This window comes from Bubalus kerabau, chromosome 6, assembly GCF_029407905.1.
Source record: "Bubalus kerabau isolate K-KA32 ecotype Philippines breed swamp buffalo chromosome 6, PCC_UOA_SB_1v2, whole genome shotgun sequence".
In the NCBI taxonomy this organism is placed as follows: Eukaryota; Metazoa; Chordata; class Mammalia; order Artiodactyla; family Bovidae; genus Bubalus; species Bubalus kerabau.
Genome location: NC_073629.1, coordinates 96,323,777 through 96,347,309, shown reverse-complemented (window position 1 = coordinate 96,347,309; position 23,533 = coordinate 96,323,777). Strand labels below are relative to the sequence as shown.

General features: G+C 39.1%; 1 protein-coding gene across 1 annotated transcript in view; it reads right to left on the bottom strand.

Moving 5' to 3' along the window:
* The window catches only part of FAF1 (Fas associated factor 1), a 505,390-nt gene that overhangs the window by 33,878 nt on the left and 447,979 nt on the right, over nt 1-23,533 (bottom strand). Inside the window, exon 18 of the mRNA XM_055585945.1 lies at nt 9,524-9,739. Within this exon, the coding sequence (XP_055441920.1) occupies nt 9,524-9,739 (216 nt within the window). The remainder of the gene's footprint in view (nt 1-9,523; nt 9,740-23,533) is intronic.

Sequence of the window (23,533 nt, the reverse complement as noted above, 5' to 3'; positions counted from 1 at the left end):
TCACCAAGAGTCTCTTTTAGTTCTTCCTCACTTTCTGCCATAAGGGTGGTGTCATCTGCATATCTGAGGTTATTGATATTTCTCCTGGCAATCTTGATTCCAGCTTGTGCTTCATCCAGTCCAGCATTTCTCATGATGTACACTGCATATAAGTTAAATAAGCAGGGTGAAAATATTCAGCCTTGATGGACTCCTTTTCCTATTTGGAACCAGTTTGTTGTTCCATGTCCAGTTCTAAGTGTTGCTTCTTGACCTGAATACAGATTTCCCAGGAGGCAGGTCAGGTGGTCAGGTATTCCCATCTCTTGAAGAATTTTCCACACTTTGTATGGAAACATCAAAGATGTTGACTAGCCAAAGCAGTCTTGAGAAAGAAGAATGGAGCTGGAGGAATCAACTTTCCTGACCTCAGATTATATATACTACAAAGCTACCGTTATCAAGACAGTATGGTACTGGCACAAAAACAGAAATATATACAAATGGAACAAGATAGAAAGCCCAGATAAAAACCTACGCACCTATGGGTACCTAATTCTTAACAAAGGAGTCAAGAATATACATTGACAAAGCCAGCCTCTTCAATAAATGGTTCTAGGAAAACTGGACAGCTACATGTAAAAGAATGAGATTAGAACACTTCCTAACACCATACACAAAGATAAATTCAAAATGGATTAAGGACCTAAACGTAAGACCAGAAACTATAAAACTCTTAGAGGAAAACATAGGTAGAACACTTGATGACATAAATCAAAGCAAGATCCTCTATGACCCACCTCCTAGAGTAATAGAAATAAAAACAAAAGTAAACAAGTGGGACCTGATTAAACTTAAAAGCTTTTGCACAGGTGAAAGCAAGGTGAAAATACAACTGTCAATGGGAGAAAATCATAGCAAATGAAACAACTGACAAAGGGTTAATTTCCAAAATATACAAGCAGCTCATACAACTAAATGCTAGAAGAACAAACACCCCAATCAAAAAGTGGGAAAAAGACCTAAACAGACATTTCTCCAAAGGCATACAGATGGCTAACAAAAACATGAAAAGATGCTCAACATTGCTCATTATTAGAAAAATGCAAGTCAAAACTACAATAAGATATCACCTCACACTGGTCAGAATGGCCATCATCAAAAAGTCTGTAAACAATAAATGCTGGAGAGAGTGTGGAGAAAAGGGAACACTCTTGCACTGTTGCTGGGAATGTAAATTGATACAGCCCTACGGAAGACAGTATGGAGATTCCTTAAAAAACTAGGAATAACCACCATATGACCCAGCAATCCCACTCCTAAGCATATACTCTGAGGAAACCAGGGTTGAAAAAGACATATGTATTCAACTGTTCATTGCAGCACTATTTACAATAGCTAGAACATGGAAGCAACCTAGATGCCCACTGACAGATGAATGGATAAAGAAATTGTGGTACATATACACAATGGAATATTACTCGGCCATAAAAAGGAACACATCTGAGTCAGTTCTGATGAGGTGGATGAACCTAGAACCTATTATACAAAGTGAAGTGAGTCAGAAAGAGAAAGATAAACATTGTATTCTAATGCACATATATAGAATCTAGTAAAATGGTACTGAAGAATTTATTTTCAGGGCAGCAATGGAGAAACAGACATAGAGAATAGACTTATAGACATGGGGAGAGGGGAAGAGAGAGTGAGATGTATGGAAAGAGTAACATGGAAACTGGTAAAATAGATAGCCAATGGGAATTTGCTGTATGGCTCAGGACACTCAAATAGGGGCTCTGTATCAACCTAGAGGGGTGGGATGGGGAGGGAGATGGGAGGGAGGTTCACAAGGGAGGGACTATATGTATACCTATGGTTGATTTATGGTGCAGTTTGACAGAAAACAACAAAATTCTGTAAAGCAATTATCCTTCAATTAAAAAAAAAAAAGTGAACCATTACTCTGCCAACAAAGGTCCATCTAGTCAAAGCTATGGTTTTTCGGTGAGAGTTGGACCATAAAGAAAGCTGAGTGCCTAAGAATTGTTGCTTTTGAACTGTGGTGTTGGAGAAGACTCTTGAGAGTCCCTTGGACTGCAAGGAGATCCAACCAGTCAGTCCTAAAGGAAATCAGTCCTGAATATTTATTGGAAGAACTGATGGTGAAGCTGAAACTCCAATACTTGGGCCACCTGTTGTGAAGAGCTGACTCATTGGAAAAGACCCTACTGCTGGGAAAGACTGACGGCAGGAGGAGAAGGGGAGGACAGAGGATGAGATGGTTGGATGGCATCACCAACTCAAAGGACACGAGTTTGAGTAAGCTCTGGGAGTTGGTGATAGACAGGGAGGCCTGGTGTGCTGCAGTCCATGGGGTCACAAAGAGTTGGACATGACTGAGTGAGTGAACTGAACTGAACTAGATGCAGAAATAATATTATAACCTACTAGATACTAGTTGCATTCCATTCCACAGTCATAGTTCTTATTCTCTGAGTCTTGATAACTTAGAGATACTAGAAAATCTCAAATTAGATACGGTGATGTAAAGTACCTGAAGGGAATGGAACAAGCTCAGCACTGCAACTTTCCTGCATTTCATTGATTCGATGCTTCATCTTGCTTTACCATGAAATCGATGCTTTTAAGATATAGGTAGTTAAATGGCATTAAGGTTTTTCCTTCTGGTTCTCTTTTTTGGTTTATTTGTTTGTTTTTAATCAAACTCAGTATAACTCAGGGTCTTTTCCAATGAGTCAACTCTTCACATGAAGTGGCCAAAGTATTGGAGCTTCAGCTTTAGCATCAGTCCTTCCAATGACCACCCAGGACTGATCTCCTTTAGGATGGACTGGTTGGATCTCCTTGCAGTCCAAGGGACTCTCAAGAGTCTTCTCCAACACCACAGTTCAAAAGCATCAATTCTTCGGCACTCAGCTTTCTTCACAGTTCAACTCTCACATCCATACATGACCACTGGAAAAACCACAGCCTTGACTAGACAGACCTTTATTGGCAAAGTAATGTCTCTGCTTTTTAATATGCTATCTAGGTTGGTCATAACTTTCCTTCCAAGGAGTAAGCACCTTTTAATTTCATGGCTGCAATCACCATCTGCAGTGATTCTGGAGACCCAAAAAATAAAGTCTGACACTATTTCCACTGTTTCCCCATCTATTTCCCATGAAGTGATGGGACCAGATGCCATGATCTTTGTTTTCTGAATGTTGAGCTTTAAGCCAACTTTTTCACTCTCCTCTTTCACTTTCATCAAGAGGCTTTTTAGTTCCTCTTCACTTTCTGCCACAATTCTCTGAGCCAGGTATTATTATTCTCTTTTAAAAGTGAAAAAAATAAAAGTTCAACAGGGCTAAGTAAGTTGCTCAATGTCATAAAACAAGTATGTGATGAGGTGGGATTCAGGTACAGGTCTAACTACCACTAAAATTTTTATTAAAAGCATGACTTTTAACTAATCTGTTTCATTTTCATTCACCCAACAGCTCTCTGTGAAAGGCTCAGGTCAAATTCATTTCCTTTATGAAGTCTTATCATTTCAGGCTGAAATTACCTATCCTTCCAACTGTTTGTATGATTCGTAATGCAGTTTGCTTTACATATGTGTTTTTACTAGAATGTGAACTCTTTAAAAGAAAGTGACGTTGCTCAGTCGTGTCCGACTCTTTGTGACCCCGTGGACTGTAGCCTACCAAGCTCCTCTGTCCATGGGATTTTCCAGGCAATAGTCCTGGAGTGGATTGCCATTTCCTTCTCCAGGGCATCTTCCCAACCCAGGGATTGAACCCAGTCTCCCACATTGTAGACAGACGCTTTTACCATCTGAGCCACCAGGGAAGCCTGAACTCTTTAAGGTCAGTAACAATTCCTTTATTTCTGTGTCATTAGTGTCTGGTATGAAGGCTGGCCGAGTGGTTGCTCAGCAAGTTTTACTCTATGAAAGAATGAATAGAAGAATGAAATGCCAATAACCTATTTTTATTTCCATATGGTGGTAAATAGGACATCCTTTTTTTAAATTTATATTTATTTATTTTAATTAGAGGCTAATTACTTTATAATATTGTATTGGTTTTGCCATACATCAACATGAATCTGCCACGGGTGTACACGTGTTCCCAATTCTGAACCCCTCTCCCACAACCCTCCCCATACCATCCCTCTGGGTCATCCCAGTGCAAGTCTAAAGTCATCCAGCAGTAGCTTGTGGATACAGACTGTTAAGTTTGACAAGGGTGAGAACTATGCCATTGTTTTTTAATACTGTGTTCTCAGTACTGAGCTTAGTGCTTGGTGCTTAGTGTAGTAAAGGGAGATGGGGGACAGAGGAAGGAATCTGTATACCCTAAATTTGTAAGTCTTTCCTCCCAGCTCATTTAAACAAATCTTCACTGTTTTGGGGACGCATAGCTACAGATCTAGAGGAAGAGATGTTCTTGGGGCAAGAATGGGGGCTATGTGATTATGCAAGTGGCAAGGCACACAGGTCACCAGTCCTGAAGCTCACCTGTCATCCCCATCTTCATTTAGCAGTAGTCTGCACTCATCTGATAAACAGTAAGACCTCACATTCCAGTTGCAGGTGGATATGAGTAGGGAAAAGAAGGAAAGGACAGGAGGCAGGAAGGAGAAGAGCTGTGGGATTAAGAAAACAAAAAATGGAGGGAAGAGTGAAAACAAGGAGGAGAGGGTAATAAGGGTAAAATGGGGTTGGAAAGAAGATGGAGGGGTGGGAAAGAAAGGAGGCGAGAAAAAGGAAGAGGAAGGCTGGGGGATGCTGACAACTTACACTGAGTGGCGCCAGACAACTGCAGAGGGCAACGGGGAGCTGGCAGGGATCCCTTACTCCGATCCCAAGGCAGGGTGAGGAACAGTGGGGGTCAGTGTCATTCTTCAGTATTTAGACTCAATTACCTCACTGCCTGGGTATGCCTGAGTAAGGCAAATGGGCCAATGATGTTCATATGGCTCTAACACACTGACGAGGTAGGGCCTAATGATGGCAGCTCTGAAATGAATATTACTTCTTCTCTTAGTAAGTGTCATTAGCAAAATGGAAGACAACACAACTAAACAAACAACTCAGTGTTCTCAGCATCTTGACAATCAGCTTCTCCCAGGAAGGCCTGTGTCTGCTGCTATTTTGGTTGTCCCACAGCACTCAGTTCAGTGGTATACCCAGCAGACATTTAGTAAATAGTTGGGACAGCTGGGAAATCTTAACATGAAATATTGTTTTGATTGGGGGGGGGGGCAGGGGGAGGGGTGCATAAAAATGTTTAACAGGTCCTCTGGTGAGAAACCCGTCTCTGCTTTGTGGAGAAAAGGCTGAAGACACAATAAGACTTCTAGAGTTAAGTCTTATGTTATTTGTTATTAAAAAGGCAAGGTCTTAAGATGTGCTTTTTAACAGTCTTTAGTTTGGCTGTAATTTAAGATGACTTTTACAAATTAGATCCTAATCCTTGCAGACACAGATGGCTGTTACAGAATAGCCTTGCAAAAACACTAGTCATTCGACTTGAAAGAACATTCAGAGAAGGATGAAGGGCCATTAACTCTCATCCCACCCCTAGCTCTAGGAGGTCTAATGAGTCCTGGGTGGGCTTTCTGAGTTTAGGTGTGGGTCTGGAATCTGGGTGGGCCTATGGCATCTGTTCTCATTTGGAACAGTCTCTCTAGTTCACTCTGGAATCAGGGATTTAGGATCAATCAGACTTGAGGTCATTAACACTTGACAACATTAACTTGAATGCTTATGTGTGAGTCATTATGCTGGTAACTTCATGGGAGATAAGATACTGTACATGATATGAACAGTCTCTGTAAATAATTACAGAACAATAGGACAAATCCTCTGAGAGAGGAATGTATAGTCTAAACTGCACTGGATACATAGGTGAGGAACTTAAGAGAAGGAGAAGGCTTCCCAGAGGAGGTGACATTTGAACTAGGCATTAAAAGACAAGTTCAAATGGGTCAGGAAAAGTGGGAAGGGTACATATTCAAGGAAAAGAGAAGAAAGTATATACAAAAGCACAAAGGCATGACAGTCTCTTGTGTCTTTAGTGAAAAGTGATCAATATCTTATCTCCTGGTGACAGAATTAAGTAAGGAGAGGCAGGATTTAAGGTGGGAGAGATAAGATTGTGGGCCAGATTGTGATGAATTTTTAAAAAGCATTCTAATGGGTCTGTACTTATCTTAAGGGAGTAGTAAGCTACCAAAGATTTTTTTAAATAAGAAAAAGAATGATCAGAGTAGGGTTTTAGAATAATCATTCTGTGGCAGATAATTTCAAGTTGACCAAGGACCATAAAATGGACTTGTGATGGATACTGGGAAGCTCTTGTTCCAATAGGAACAAGCATTTTTGGCTAGACATTTTCTCTGAGCAACTGGGCCAAATTTAGTCTAAACTGGCCTTCGGATGAGATGGAAGTAGAAAGGGATCAGGGAGAAGAGATTGTTAACCAGATTGAATAGTGTTCTTCAGCAGAGTAAAACAAATGCGATCTAAGAGTAAATTTTTTTCTAAGACCAAGTGACTGACCCTCCATTTAGGGCAAATATATACTGACACTTAACATGGTCTACACTGAAAAGGTTGAATGCATGGTGACTAAGAGCTCAAGGCAGGCAGGGCACAGGCCTAAGAACCCTCTACATTTCACGTCTCAGTTGCCCTGATTCTTTTTAACAGAAACTTTTCACAGTCCACATTTTTATCTTATGGGAAGAAGTTATTAGTGTTGATCATAAGACCCAGCTCCTTTTAAGAGACTCTTCCTCTCACCCCACTCCCAGTTCAGTTCAGTTCAGTCGCTGAGTCGTGTCTGACTTTCTGCGACCCCATGAACTGCAGCACGCCAGGCCTCCCTGTCCATCACCAACTCCCGGAGTCTACCCAAACCCATGTCCATTGAGTCGGTGATGCCATCCAACCATCTCATCCTCTGTCGTCCCCTTCTCTTCCTGCCCTCAATCTCTCCCAGCATCAGAGTCTTTTCCAATGAGTCAGCTCTTCACATCAGGTGGCCAAAGTACTGGAGTTTCAGCTTCAACATAAGTCCTTCCAATGAACACCCAGGACTGATCTCCTTTAGGATGGACTGGTTGGATCTCCTTGCAGTCCAAGGGACTCTCAAGAGTCTTCTCCAACACCACAGTTCAAAAGCATCAATTCTTCTGCACTCAGCTTTCTTTATAGTCCAACTCTCACATCCATACATGACCACTGGAAAAACCATAGCCTTGACTAGATGGACCTTTGTTGGTAAAGTAATGTCTCTGCTTTTTTATATACTCCCAGTAACCAGGTTCAAAAATTAATCTGAAAGAAAGGTTACTTTTAAAAGCCAGGAAGGTCCATAGATTCCATTTCTTTCAGTACTTTCATTTTATAGATGAGGCTCAGAAGGGTGACTTAAAACCAAGTGTTGGAAGGGGTTAATTTGGCTCCTAAGTTATACAAGTTCTCCAAGGTGAGATGTTCATGGTCCAGCATAGCCTGAAAGAAGCATGAGAGCCAGGCTGATCTTGAACCCCTTGACAGTACCACTTTTCTAAGTGTTCACCCATTTAAAGTTCAACTTCAGCCCTAGAATTTAAGGTAGTTTCTTACTTGGCCATGTGGTCCATAGAGCATATGCATGCATGTGTTCCACTATGCATATTTTGCATCTTATATAAGAAAAAAGAAGAAGAGGTTGGAGTAGTAGGTGGGGGCAGTGAGAGAAGGGACAATGTCCAGCACCTGAGGTCCACTTTAGTCTCCTTGGGTTAGAGATAGTTGTTGGATCTTCATCCTACTTAAGAGATTTGTGGCTGAGTGGCAGAGCTAAACATATACTACTAGCTTCTGTTTCTATCCTGCAAATCCAACAGCTAATGTGAGGGACTAAGTTGGTGAAGGACAGGGAAGCCAGGTGTGCTGCAGTCCATGGCGTTGTGAAGAGTCAGGCATGACTGAGTGACTGAATGATGATGATGAAGATGAACCTTGACCAAATTCTTGGTTTTGGTGTTGAAGTCTATGCCACTAAACCTTACATTAGCAGATCATAATGTAGTCACAGAATATCAAGATTTAAAATGTATCTTAGAGATAAGCTAGTCTCAGCCTCTTTTCATATAAAGGAGGAACACCAGGAATGACTCCATATATATCCATTACTGGCAAAAAGGGATAATTCAGTAGTGCTTTGTTAACTTCAAAAATAGAAAAATCACTACCTCACAACACAAAATATTCTTTTCTTAGAAAGACCAAATTTGCTTCCCAATAACTTTCCAACTTACTGGTCTAGTTTATTGTTGGAGTCACACAAAATCAGATTCCAGTTTTTATTGGTACGCTTTCAAATAGCTGAAGACAACAATCACATCTCCCATGGCCATTCCTTCTCCAGAGAAAAATACTTCCCCAAATTATATGATTTCCTGTTTCCTTCTCTTCCTAACTGCCTTGCTCTACATAAGCTCCTATTTCTTCAAGTGACAACAAGGAGTTTCAGCATGGAGTCTAAGGACTATTCAAAGGTAGTTTACTTTTGTACAGAGTTGACTAGGACTTAAGTTATTCTCTTGATGGGATTATACCTCTAAAAATGCAGCTGGCTTTTTGATGGCGTCATAACACATTATTAACATATATTCACCTTAATTGAACCGTAATAACCTCTATTCAAGCAGGATTTTTCCATCTCAAACTTGAGCAATTTGTTTTCTAAGTCTATGCAGGCATCTCTTTCCATATGTATATATTTCTGTAAAATTTTTCTAGGTTTTACTATTTGAAGGATTTCCTGAATCTTGTTTTTCATAATCCATAAATATGATAATGTCTTCGTTTAAGTTGCCAATAAATATGGTGAATAATTAGATTAAATATAGAGCCTTTTGTTTCCTTCCAGGGAGAGGACAGTCTCTTAGCAAGCAGTTTCTGGACACATCTATTTAATCAGTAAAGAATCTATCTAACTGTCGATTTATATCTCTCTACTTTTCTCCAGAATATTGTGAGAGACTATCAAAAGCCTTACTGAAATACAGATACACAGTGAATTCAAGTCACCCTCTCTGACTTCCCAGGCTAATAAGAACTATCAAATTATAAAATATTCTTGATTTAGCATGACTCTTTCATGGTGAACCTATAATCATTGACCCTGATCTGAGTGTTAAGCTGTTCAGTACATAATTCTCAGAAGTCCTATGGGATACAGAGATGAGATCTTGGGAAAGCCTGTATGAGTGCTGGAATAGGAGGAAATCGTTAGGAAGGAAGAAAGACCTGGTACTTAATTCCTTACCTAGGCTATTAGGCACATGTCTGCTGGCCTGGGAAGCCATACCCTCTCCAAAGGCTGAGGAGAGAATGGTGTGCAGAACAAAGAAGGACTCACGAGTGCTTGGTTTTGTGGTAAGGTGTGCCATGGCACTTTGCTTGGATTACTTTGTCTAGGCTTAATGATGCGTTATTTCCCATCCGGACGTACTTCCCGAGACAGCTGTGGGAACTTACATCTCTCCTAGGAAAGGTACTCAGTAACTTGAATTCATCCCATGGAAATCCTTTGGAAGCTACGAAATCAAAGACGATCTGGAGCTTATTGCTGGCTAGGAAACGCCGCTCGAGGAACTCGCCGCTTGGGGTCCGGATCCGCAGTTTGCTCACAGGCTCAGCATTTTCTTCCTTTGGCTCAGGAGGCAAGGCCTGCTCTAAGGAGAGCCTGATGGCCTGAAGAGGGCAAAAACAAGGTGTTAAACTGCTGATAGATGGAACTGTCAGGGGTGGGGGAAGGAGACACTAGAAAAACCTGCTGGCTTCTAGAACCCATCAAAAAGTCACTGCCCATTTATTAACTAAGCCTAATACTTGAACAACAGAATCACGTGTTTTTCACCTTTTTAAATATTAGCACAATATACAAGTAATTAAAATAAATCCCATCATGATGAAACATTAAATTGATAGGTAACAACATAGAAAAGAAATTTTTTACTGAAAGGCTCAGTATTTGTGATTGACGAAATAGGTATCAAACACCCAATTACTTCCTTTCTGTGGTATGAATTAAGGCTATTAGAAGCATTTGCAAAAGCACGTGTGTGTGAAAACACACACACACACACACACACACACACACACAGATGGGGAGGTGGGGGGAGAGACAGAATGAAAGAGAGAGAAAACATACATTTCTCAAGTAGAAATGGCTGAAGGCTTTGTAGAATTCTGGATAAGATATTAAAAATGAAATGGAGGAATGATTCTGCTTGGAGTGATGAAAATTTTTGGAAATAGTGGTGGTGGTTGCAAAATTGTGAATGTAATTCATGCCATTTAATTGTACTTAAAAATGGTTACAAAGGCAGATTTCTGTTATATATATTTTGTTTCAATACAAGAAAATGGAATGGAAAGAAAAGAAATTAAAATACCAGGTTTACTAGAGCAGACTATGGTCCCAGTTCCAGCCTTGCCACTAAACTGCTGTCACAGTTGGCCAAGTCCAGATCTCTGGATCTAGAGATGGCAGATTCAAACACCTTAGGGTAAACTGTTGGGAGATCTCATGGCTAGCATTGGGCTCTAGTTCTTAACCTAGTGTTATGTTGTTTCACATTCAAGATACTGCAGCAGAAGGACGTTAAAGGTCTCTGATGTCCCTGCCTATGGCAGAAACTCACTAAAACCATTTTGTTCCTAGCACTGGGGGAGGTTCCTTAGACAAATAAGCCTGGAATTGGCATGCTTAGCTTCACAGAAAGTAACCAGTTGTGTTCCTGGTTACTCTCCCTCTTTCATGTTCCCAATTTTCATCAACAGGAAAAAGAAAAATTTCTCTCAATTAATTTACAACTATTAAAATGGAGTAATATGAGTAATATGAGAGAGTTTCAAAGAATAGCAAGGAGAGATAAGAAAGCCTTCCTCAGCGATCAATGCAAATAGAAGAAAACAACAGAAGGGGAAGGACTAGAGATCTCTTCAAGGAAATTAGAGATACCAAGGGAACATTTCATGCAAAGATGGGCTCGATAAAGGACAGAAATGGTATGGACCTAACAGAAGCAGAAGATATTAAGAAGAGGTGGCAAGAATACACAGAAGAACTGTCTTCACAACCCAGATAATCATGATGGTGTGATCACTCACCTAGAGCCAGACATCCTGGAATGTGAAGTCAAGTGGGCCTTAGAAAGCATCACTACGAACAAAGTTAGTGGAGGTGATGGAATTCCAGTTGAGCTCTTTCAAATCCTGAAAGATGATGCTGTGAAAGTGCTGCACTCAATATGCCAGCAAATTTGGAAAACTCAGCAGTGGCCACAGGACTGGAAAAGGTCAGTTTTCATTCCAATCCCAAAGAAAGGCAATGCCAAAGAATGCTCAAACTACTGCACAATTGCACTCATCTCACATGCTAGTAAAGTAATGCTCAAAATTCTTCAAGCCAGGCTTCAGCAATACGTGAACTGTGAACTTCCAGATGTTCAAGCTGGTTTTAGAAAAGGCAGAGGAACCAGAGATCAAATTGCCAACATCCGCTGGATCATCGAAAAAGCAAGAGAGTTCCAGAAAAACATCTATTTCTCCTTTATTGACTGTGCCAAAGCCTTTGACTGTGTGGATCCCAATAAACTGTGGAAAATTCTTCATGAGATGGGAATACCAGACCACCTGACCTGCCTCTCGAGAAACCTATATGCAGGTCAGGAAGCAACAGTTAGAACTGGATAGGGAACAAAAGACTGGTTCCAAATAGGAAAAGGAGTACGTTAAGGCTGTATATTGTCACCCTGCTTATTTAACTTGTATGCAGAGTACATCATGAGAAACGCTGGGCTGGAAGAAGCACAAGCTGGAATCAAGACTGCTGGGAGAAATATCAATAACCTTAGATATGCAGATGACACTACCCTTATGGCAGAAAGTGAAGAGGAACTAAAAACCCTGTTGATGAAAGTGAAAGTGGAGAGTGAAAAAGTTGGCTTAAAGCTCAACATTCAGAAAATGAAGATATGGCATCGGGTCCCATCACTTCATGGGAAATAGATGGGGAAATAATGGAAACAGTGTCAGACTTTATTTTTCTGGGCTCCAGAATCACTGCAGATGGTGACTGCAGCCATGAAATTAAAAGATGCTTACTCCTTGGAAGAAAAGCTATGACCAACCTAGATAGCATATTGAAAAGCAGAGACATTACTTTGCCAACAAAGGTCCGTCTAGTCAAGGCTATGGTTTTTCCTGTGGTCATGTATGGATGTGAGAGTTGGACTGTGAAGAAAGCTGAGCGCCGAAGAATTGATGCTTTTGAACTGTGGTGTTAGAGAAGACTCTTGAGAGTCCCTTGGACTGCAAGGAGATCCATCCAGTCCATTCTGAAGGAGATCAGCCCTGGTATTTCTTTGGAAGGAATGATGCTAAAGCTGAAACTCCAGTACTTTGGTCACCTCATGTGAAGAGCTGACTCATTGGAAAAGACTCTGATGCTGGGAGGGATTGGGGGCAGGAGGAGAAGGGGATGACAGAGGATGAGATGGCTGGATGGCATCACTGACTCGATGGACGTGAGTCTGAGTGAACTCCTGGAGTTGGTGATGGACAGGGAGGCCTGGTGTGCTGCGATTCATGGGGTTGCAAAGAGTCGGACACAACTGAGCAACTGAACTGAACTGAATATGAGAGAGAGAAATTGGGATATACATTTTCTGAAATCTCAACACAATTTTCCAAGTTGGTGTCACTCTTCCCTTTGGCGAAAGAACAACCACAAAAAACCACTCTATTAAACAACTCTCAGGTAAAAGGGGAAATATAAATGAAAAGTACAGAGTATCTAGAAAACAATGACTATTGAAATTTCGTATTCGTATTAGAATGTAAGGGATTCAGTTAAAGCTGTACTCAGAGGAAATTTGTAACCCTAAAATTCTTATGTAATTCAAAAAGAAAGAATAAAAATAATTAAGAATGAGGCTTAAAAAACTAGGAGAAAAAAAAATCTCAATAAAACAAATGGAAAGTAAGCTGAGAAGAAAATAAAACTAAAAGCATAAAGGAATTACATTAGAAAAAAGAAAAACATAACTAGTAACCAATAAATAGGCTGCTTCTTTGGAGAAAAATCAATAAACCTACGAAGTAATAAAAAGAAACACAAAAATGGTGACCTACAGAAGTGGGATAAACAGGGTGGAAGAAGTGACAGCATTTTCTGAATACACTGTTGAATATTTTTTACTTCTGACTTATATAAATGTATTACCTGTTAAAATATATTTAAAACAACTAATAGCAGAACAAAATCTGCTCAGACTCTAGTATGAATAAGAAATTACCTTCTATGTTATTTATATAATCTGGTTGGTTCTTACATTGAAGTATTTTCAAAAAAGCATTAAAATTTTCTGTACTGTATAGAAAATCTAGTCTTTTCTATAATACTGAGGTCATTTTCCTTCTGGAGGCACTGAATTAATATCACCTACTTCATCCTGTATGCTCAGTCATGTCCAACTCTTTGCAATCCCACGGACTGTAGCCTGCCAGGCTCCTCTGTCCATGGAATTTTCCAGGCAAGAATACTGGAGTGGGTTGCCATTTCCTTCAAAGGGGATTATAAACATGGGATGATATACACAACATATGTAAAGTTCCCAGTGTGGTGTCTGAGACATAACAGGCTTTGGTTAATAGTTGCTTAGGGTTACACTGTCTAAATAGTCCTATACTCTCATTTTTTATATGATGAAATTGATACTCAGAAATGGAGACAAAAATATTGTTTAAAAACCAGAAGAATAGAAAGTTAAATCAGTTACTTTTATCTTTTTTTTTTGGATACCACAAGAAGAAGTTTATCTAATATTAGTGTTCTGAGTCAGCAATAAGTTTCAGCAAAATATTTTCAAATATTAAACTATTTTAGTAACACTGTCATATGTTAAAAACCCAATGAAGAGATGAACCCATGTACATCAAAATTAAGGTCCAATAATGTCTATTATGGCTTTCAGTATACTATATTATTGATACCTGTTTAATGTCTGGCTTTCCCACTAGCCTGCAGGCTCTGTAAGGATGTGAGAATATGTACTACTTTTTATTGTAACTATAGGGCATAGTACAAAATAGATGCTCACTATATATTTGATAACAGAAGGAATAAACTAACATGTTAACTGAAATACTGCATGTAAAAGTGCTTAGTATGGTGATAAGCATGTAGTAGGTGCTCAGCAAATGCTAAAAGAATCTGAATATCATGGCTTCTATTTCTAGGAACCAAGAACTGAACACCCTGAGTTTCCTTTCTTTGAGGTTGACTTCCTCCAGCATCAACTGTTCAGATTAAGTTTCTACATGTGTCCTACAAGGGCCAGCTAACCAAGAGTTATGTAAAGGGTAAACTATCTCTATGGATTAGTTATTTTCTAAATATTAGTTATTTTCTAAACTATTTTTCCTGATTATAAATGTAATATACATTTACCGTAAAAACTAGAGTAAGTGATAAGAAAGCATTACTAATTAATTCTAGGTTCACCACCAAGAGAGCCACCAGTGGCATTAAGTATATTCATAGTGTTGTGCTGCCATCACCACTATCTCTTTCTAAAACTTTTCATCACCTCAGAATCTCTTCATTAATTTTCATTTAAATATACATTTTAAACTTTAAAAATCAAAATTTTAAACAGTGCTATACACAGCTGATACACAGTATCTTTTGTTAAAAGTTGTATTTTGTCATTGTTTTAAAGTTTTTTTTTAATTTTATTTTTAAACTTTACAATATTGTATTAGTTTTGCCAAATATCAAAATGAATCTGCCACAGGTATACACGTGCACATATATTAAATATACAACTTGATAGATTTTCAGTAAGTGAACATTTCTGTATAACTAGCACCCTGAAGAGAACCTAAAGTTCTCAGAATCCTTTTGTCCCCTTCTTGAGAATTACCTTCCTTAAAGTTAATCACTATCCTGACTTTTAACACTGCAGTTTAAAAAACTTTAGTCTACTAAATGTAATGTATGGTTAGAAAACAGGCTTTTGGTATGACAACCAGAGGTTCAAACCTGGCCAATAGGCATATGACAGTCTTTATGAACTTCAGTTACCCTATTTAACAGGACCAATAATATCTTCCACATAAGGGTGCTTGTATAAAATGCAGTCACATTTATAACACACTTAGCAAGTGCTGACACATGGTCAGTACTCAAATTAGTCAGATGTGCCCAGCACTGAAGTTCATGCCGTAACACTGCACACAGATGACAGAGCGCAACAACAACTGTTGGTGTTGTTATTATCCCTTTGCATCTACTTTAAATCAGAACTTATGTGATATTTCCTGGTTTCTCTTCCTGTTTCTCTTTTAATCCACCTTCCTGCCTGCTTTCTATTTTGACATTTCCCTGCACAGTATAACAACAGATGCTACATTATTATCTGAACTCAACCAATTATACTATAGACAAATAAACAACAGTAGCTCATTACCCCATTCATTGTGCACACAATGTCTGCTCCTCAATGCACCCAGTCGCCAGGGCTTTTACCCAGAATGAAAACAGACCTTAGATATCTATCCCTCACCAGTGAGATCCAATGTGGAAAACAATGGAGAGATACTAGGTAAGTCAGCAACCTTGGGATCTGAATACCCAAGTTTTACCGGCAAAAAAAGAACAAAAATACATCAGTAGCTCAGTTTCAAACTGGCTAAAAGCATAGGCCTTGTGTAAGTAAATACTGTGGTAAAACAAATGACATAAAGGATAGCTACACTTGAATAGCAGTCATAGTAAACACTATTGTTAAACTTCGGTTTGCTCAACAAATACAGTTTTTATTTGCATTATTTTAGGTTTGTAACAAAATGAGGAAACCTAGTGTAAGTTGGAAATATGAACTGATCTTGGGCTTTTTGTTTCACTAAAGTCAAATGAATATTCAAAGCATTCACATCTGAGGGATAAGAAATGAGGACTTTTTGAAGTGAAATTAAGCAGTAAAGACAGATATCCAAAAAAGACTGTCTCTATACAATTATGTTTTTTAAACAGAAAGTGTAGGATACACCTACACCAACCTTTTATAGGAATAATCCAAGACTGGTCTAACTTACACCCACACATACATACATAAATACATGCACACTCTCTTCTAGTCAGTTATGAGTACACACTAAATAACAGTTTATAGCTGGCTGAAGCAGAATGTGAAATTAATTAATTCCATGAACTCTTAAAATGAGCACCTATGTGTCACCTCCCATCTAGATGATGGGAAAATAAGAGGGAACAAAACAGATAAAATATTCTGCTTCCATGAGGCCAACATTTTAATAGGGTGGGAGAAAAACAACAAATATACACACAAGAAAATATACAGTTTGTCACATAATGATGAGTACTATGGAGAAAAGAGCAGGAAGTATTGGTAAAGGGGGAACTGCTGCTGCTGCTAAGTCACTTCAGTGGTGTCCGACTCTGTGCGACCCCAGAGACGGCAGCCCAACAGGCTCCCCCGTCCCTGGGATTCTCCAGGCAAGAACAATGGAGTGGATTGCCATTTCCTTCTCCAATGCATGAAAGTGAAAAGTGAAAGGGAAGTCGCTTAGTCGTGTCCGACTCTTAGCGACCCCATGGACTGCAGCCTACCAGGCTCCTCCATCCACAGGATTTTCCAGGTGAGAGTACGGGAGTGGGCTGTCATTAAGGGGAACATTAAATACCATAAACTTCGGTACAAATATAAATACAAATACCATAGGCCTCAGTGAGTAGAGGCCTAAAGGAAAAAAGGAGTCACATTTATATCTAAGAGAACTATTACAGGCAGAAGTCACAGTAAATGCTAAGCCAGAATGATCAGGTGGAAAGCGGTAGGAGTTGGAGTCAGAGAGGAAGTAAAGGAGAAGAGTGATTAGATCGTTTGTCTTGAGTAGCTCACTTAAATGATTTTTTTCCCATTTAAAAATTTAGGTATAATTTATATATAGTAGCTCAGTTGGTAAAGAATCCACCTGCAATGCAGGAAAACCTGGTTTGATTTCTGGGTCAGGAAGATCTGCTGGAGAAGGGATAGGCTACCCACTCCAGTATTCTTGGGCTTCCCTTGTGGCTCAACTGGTAAAGAATCCTCCTACAATGCAGGAGACCTGGGTTCAATTCCTGGGCTGGGAAGATCCCCTAGAGAAGGGAAAGGCTACCCACTCCAGTATTCTGGCCTGGAGAATTCCATGGACTGTATAGGCCATGGGGTTGCAAAGAGTCAGACACAACTGAGCGACTTTCATTTTCCCTTTCCTTGGAAGAAAAGCTATGACAAACCTAGACAGCATATTAAAAAGCAGAGACATTACTTTGCTGACAACAGTCCATCTAGTCAAAGCTATGGTTTTTCCAGTAGTCATGCAATGACGTGAGAGTTGGACCAAAAAGAACGCTGAGTGGCAAAGAACTGATGCTTTTGAACTGTGGTGTTGGAGAAGAGTCTTGAGAGTCCCTTGGACTGCAAGGAGCTCAAACCAGTCAAACCACTTTCGCATATACACATATATAGTAAAACTCATCCTTTTAAATGCATAATTCGATGAGTTTTGATAAATGCATACATTTGTCTAACCATCATCACCCATCAAGATAAAGAACAATTCTATCATCTACCTCCCAATTCCTTTATCCCCAGGCAACCTGTTTTCTATCCCTGGTTTTGCCTTTTCCAGAATGTTATATAAATTTAGTTATAAATGTCATATAAATGGCTTCCTTCATTTAATGTAATGCATTTGAGATTCATCCATGTTGTTGAATATATCAGTAGTTCACTTCTACCTATTACTGATTGGTATTTCATTATGTAGCTATATTACAGTTTGAGTACTCTTTCTCCAGTTGAGGGACACTTGAGCAATTTCCAGTTTGGGGTGATTACAAACAAAGCCAATATAAACATCTGAGTACAGACTTCTGCATAAAAATACATTTCTCTGTTACTTTCATTTCATTGATATAAATACCTAGGTGTGACTGCTGGGTTATATGGTATGTATATTCTAACTTTATAAGAAAGTGCCAAATTATTTTCCAAAGTGGATGTGCTATCATTAATGATTCCCATCATTAATATATGAGCATTCCAGTTGCTCTTCTTTTTTGCTACTACTTGGTATTGTCCTTTTTTTTTCTAAATGCTATTTTATTGATAATTAGCATGTATCTATTGTGGTATTAATTTGCATTTCTCTAATGACTAATAATGTTGAGTATTGTCTCACATCCTTGTTTGCCCTGATGTATATCTTCCTTGGTGAAGTGTCTGTTCAAATATTTGGCCCATTTTTAAACTAAGGGTTTTTAAAAAAAATTATTGAGTTTTGAGAGTTCATTATATATTCTGGATATTAGAAAGATGACTTTTCTTTCAGTCTGTGGCTTGTCTTTTCAGTTTCTTAACGATGTCTTCTGAACACAAGTTCTTAATTTTGATGAAGTCTAAATATTTGTTATTTTTTGACTTGTGCTTTTGGTGTCAGAACTAAGAAATCTTTGCTTCACTCAAAACCATGAAGGTTTTCTCCTATGTTTTCTTTTAGGGCTTTAATAGTTTTAGGTTTTACATTTAGGTTTATGACCCATTTTCAGTTAATTATTGAACATGATGTAAGACATGGATTGGAAGTGTTTTTACTGTTTTATCTTCAATTTTGTTTTGCATATGGATATCCACTAGTTTGCAGCATCATTTGTTGAAAAGACCATCCTTTCTCCATTTTATTGTCTTGGCACTTTTTAAAAAACCAACTGATGATCTACACATGTGGATCTATTTCTGGATTCTTTGTTCTGTATCATGTATATATGGGACAATCATTTTGGCAATCCCCACACTGTCTTGATTATACTGTCTTGAACTCTAGTAGTTTAAATCCACTGACCCTTTTCTTTCACAACTGATTTTTGGCTATTCTAGTTCTATTGGCTTTTCATAAAAATTTTAGAATCCATTTGTGAATGTCTAGAAAAAGAAAAAAAATCCTGCAAAGGTTTTGATTGAAATCACTGTAAAGATTTTAGCTTTTATTTTGAGATATGAAGACAGGTGACGTGAAATGACATAATATGCCAATTGTTTTAAGAAGAATGTATCAGAAGACATATAGGAAAGGCATAATAGAGGCATGGAGTCAAGCTGCAAGGATACTAAAGTAATCCAGGTAACAGAAATGGTTGCTTTAGGTGAGGGTGGTAGCAATGGGGTTAGTGAGAAGCATGTGAGTTCCACATATATTTTGAAGGTAGAGTCAACAGGATTTGCTCATTAAATAGGGACATGAAAGAGAGAAGTTAAGATTAGTTCCAAGCTTTTTGGCTCAAACAACTGGAAAGATTTTCCACTTATGATAGGGAAGACTGTGGAAGGTAAGATTGGGTGGGGAGAGTAAGATCAGTTGTTCAGTTTAAGATATGTTAAGTTTGTGATGCCTATTAGACATCTAAATGGAGATGATGGGCTGGCAATTATACATTCATGTCTGGAGTTCAAGGAATGGGAGGAGATGGAGATATAAATTTGGGGGCCAAATGTATAGACAGTACTTAAAATCATGATAATAAATGAGATCATCAAATAAGTGTAATGGATCTTATATAGGTATTGCTGGTCTGACCCAATCCTAGAGCCATTCTCTGCTCCTGGCAACCAATCATCAATCTAGAGGATATAAAAGCTTACTAAAAATACAGCCTCACTGCTGGATAAAATAAATCAAGGCAAATGAGATCATATTTCATAAACTAATATTCAGATATATGATTTTTGGGCTGCTTCTGGATATGAAGAACAGGCTGCAGGGAGTAGTTCGGATACCATGAAAATGAAATTTCTACTTTAATGGTTAACAAGGCTAGCAGCAGAATACTTTAAGTGGAACCACCTAAGCAATGCTGCTGCTGCTGCTAAGTCGCTTCAGTCGTGTCCAACTCTGTGCGACCCCAGAGACGGCAGCCCAACAGGCTCCCCTGTCCCTGGGATTCTCCAGGCAAGAACACTGGAGTGGGTTGCCATTTCCTTCTCCAATGCATGAAAGTGAAAAGGGAAAGTGAAGTTGCTCAGTCATGTCCGACTCCTAGCGACCCCATGGACTGCAGCCTACCAGGCTCCTCTGTCCATGGGATTTTCCAGGCAAGAGTACTGGAGTGGGGTGCCATTGCCTTCTCCTACCTAAGCAATAAGTCTCTGTAATTATAGTAAGATGTATTTATATATTGTCACCTTCCTTACTAAGTTGTTGCAGAGATTCAATAAGTTAATATCTGTAAAGTGCTCAGCACAGAGTTTAGGACACATTAACTGCTCAAGAATTGATGCTTTTGAACTGTGGTGTTGGAGAAGACTCTTGAGAGTCCCTTGGACTGCAAGGAGATCCAACCAGTCCATCCTAAAGGAGATCAGTCCTGGGTGTTCACTGGAAGGACTGATGTTGAAGCTGAAGCTCCAATACTTTGGCCACCTGATGCGAAGAGCTGACTCATTGGAAAAGACCCTGGTGCTGGAAAAGATTGAGGGCAGGAGAAGAAGGGGATGACAGAGGATGAGATGGTTGGATGGCATCATTGACTCGATGGACATGGGTCTGGGTGGACTCCAGGAGTTGGTGATGGACAGGGAGGCCTGGCACGCTGTGGTTCATGGGGTTGCAAAGAGTCGGACACGACTGAGCGACTGAACTGAACTGAACTGAACTGCTCAACAGATAGTGACATGCTGATGGCAAAATTGATTATCATTATGGTCCAGTGTAATGGTATTATCTATGTGAAAAGAAGCAACTTACCTAAGATGAAAACACAAACTATAAAAAACAGTTTTAGTTTAATAACTTGTTCATGGTGCCACCTTCATTCTTCCTGTGTAGAATAATAGACAAAAAGAATACTGGATCGGAGTTCTGGTTCTGCTTTTACTAGACAAATGCTAGGTAAGAATTTTAAAATAGGCTTTTTAATCCTGCTATGATCTTATTTTATTCATCTGTAAGATGGTAATGATTGTGTCTCCCATAATCCATTTTGTAGGATGGTTGTGAAGATTAAATCAGAGAATTGAAGAGAAGTGCCAATGTTTTTAATTCCATGTTCTTCTGTTCTCTTTTAGTGGTCTTTAATATTGCTTAGGATTTTCTACTTGAAGAGGCATAAAGATTGAAAGGAACCAACTCTGGGTAGATAGGCAAAAACACAGTGTTAAAATTTTCTGTTTGAGGAAACCAGCAGCAAAAGGGAATAGCTTTGGGTCCATTCTTTCCTACCCATGATTCCCCAAAACCTGGCCTTTCAGCACTTAGCTCTAGTGATTGAGACTGTGTTCCAAATTTGCCCATTTACAGTTCTGAGGAAGTCCTATGCCTTTCTCCCTTTTTTCCAGCCCATACCTTTTGCCATTCGTCCAATCACCTATCTATTCAATCCATTCAAAATACTCTTCTACTTCATCTTTAACCACCAATGTATTATCAGTCCTCCAAAGCTTCCTTCCTCTGTTAAGTCTTCTCGTTGCCTTCCTAGTCAGAGGTCATCTTCCTCCAAACCTGCTATTCTAATGGTTTTTACAATGTGTATTATGTTTTCCTATAGTTATTTGGTATTCATCTACCCCCCTGTACTAAACAGTGAGTTCCTTGAGGGTACAGGCTGTCTCACACTTGCTATATAGTACCCACAGTACCAGACTCATTGATCTGTACACACAAAAACATTAACAAATATTTGCTGAATACTGACTGATTAAACATCTTGGGAGTCAACAATCTTAGTTGAAACCTTCTCTACTTACTCCAAACTCAGTGGCAAAAAACAATATTCAGGAAAGATTTCTTAAAGGATATGTAGTTCATACATTTCTTGAAAAATAAATTTTTAAAAAAATTTTTGGCTGCGCTAGGCCTTTGTTGCTACACAGGCTTTCTCTAGCTGTGGCACGTGGGGGCTAGTTTCTAGTTGCAGTGCACAGGCTTCTTATTGTAGTGGCTTCTCTTGTTGCAGAGCATGGGCTCTAAGTCACGCAGGCTTCAGTAGTTGTGGCACGAGGCCTAGTAGTTGTGGCTCCTGGGCTCAAGAGCACAGGCTCAACAGTTGGGGCACATGGGCTTAGCTGCTCTGCGGCATGTGGAATCTTCCCAGATCAAGGATTGAACCCATGTCTCCTGAATAGGCAGGCAGTTTCTTTACCACTGAGCCACCAGGGAAGCCCCATACATTTCTTTAATTATGATAAAATCCATTCTTTAAACTGAACTATCAGAAAAATGTATTGTTTGAGCCTTTGCAGAGATGCTTTCATTAAATTGTGCTCTGGTCTTATGACTTTAAAGTTGAAAGTTGTAAGAAGCTGTTATACATGACTCGCTATTGCTATTACAGCTACTGGATATAGCTGAGAACAGTATTCACCATACTGCATACTTTCCTCTCGAACAGGAACCATATGGAACATTGCTCTATGGTCTTTGTGCTTGAAAAATCTAGGCACCTTCTGAGGGACTGTAACATCAGCTTTTATCTGATATTATAGACAGAGTAACACCTGTAAACAATCATATTTTCCTTTAGCCCAAGAGAAGCAAATAAATTCTGTGGCAAATGTACAGAACTCAGTCATATGCATTTGGTGTCTCTGCTGGATTATCTGTTGTCAACATATTAATCTTATCTTTGGCTTTATCTTCCTTAATTTACCTTGTCTTGATTTCTTTATCTTTTCTTTTGCTTTTAATCTATTTGAATTGAATTGCATGTATTTATGTCAGTTATTTGAAATTCATTTTGGAAAGAATAAGCAGATATATAAATTAGCAAGACAGCACAAATTTTTCTTGTCATTTCTTTTTTTTTCCCCTTCAGAATAGTCTTACAGACTTTCACCTTATCATGGCCAAGGACCAGATCAAATGCATTCCTAGATTTTACTGATTTTACTTCAGGACTTACCACAGCAAAATAAAGCCAATCCTGAAGGAATTTTCCTGTAACCAAGGTGATCTAACTATTCAGTACTTAATTTTTCTAAAGAATTTTGTAATACTTAGAGATAATGAAAATAATAAAACCATTCTTGTTTCTCTGCAATTACATAGGTTAGGTTTTCTGGTTAGAAAGGGATGCAGTGTTACTGTGATAAGTCAGGTGACTTGGTTTCTAGTCCAGATTATGTGTCCAACCAGTTTGGTGACCATAAGCAAACTGGATAATCTCCCTGGGTCTCAGTTTTTTCAGAGGTTTCAAAATACCAGCTTTTCCCAAAGAGACATTTATTATACACTAGTGTGCTGAAATATGTTAACTGGTGCTCCATGAAAAAATAGGAACCAAGTCTGGATAGCACTGAATTAAATTGAGATAGGTGCTCGTGCTCAGTTGTGTCTATGACTCTTTGCAACTCCATGGACTGTAGCCCACCAGGCTCTTCTGTCCACAGGATTTTCCTAGCAAGAATACTGGAGTGG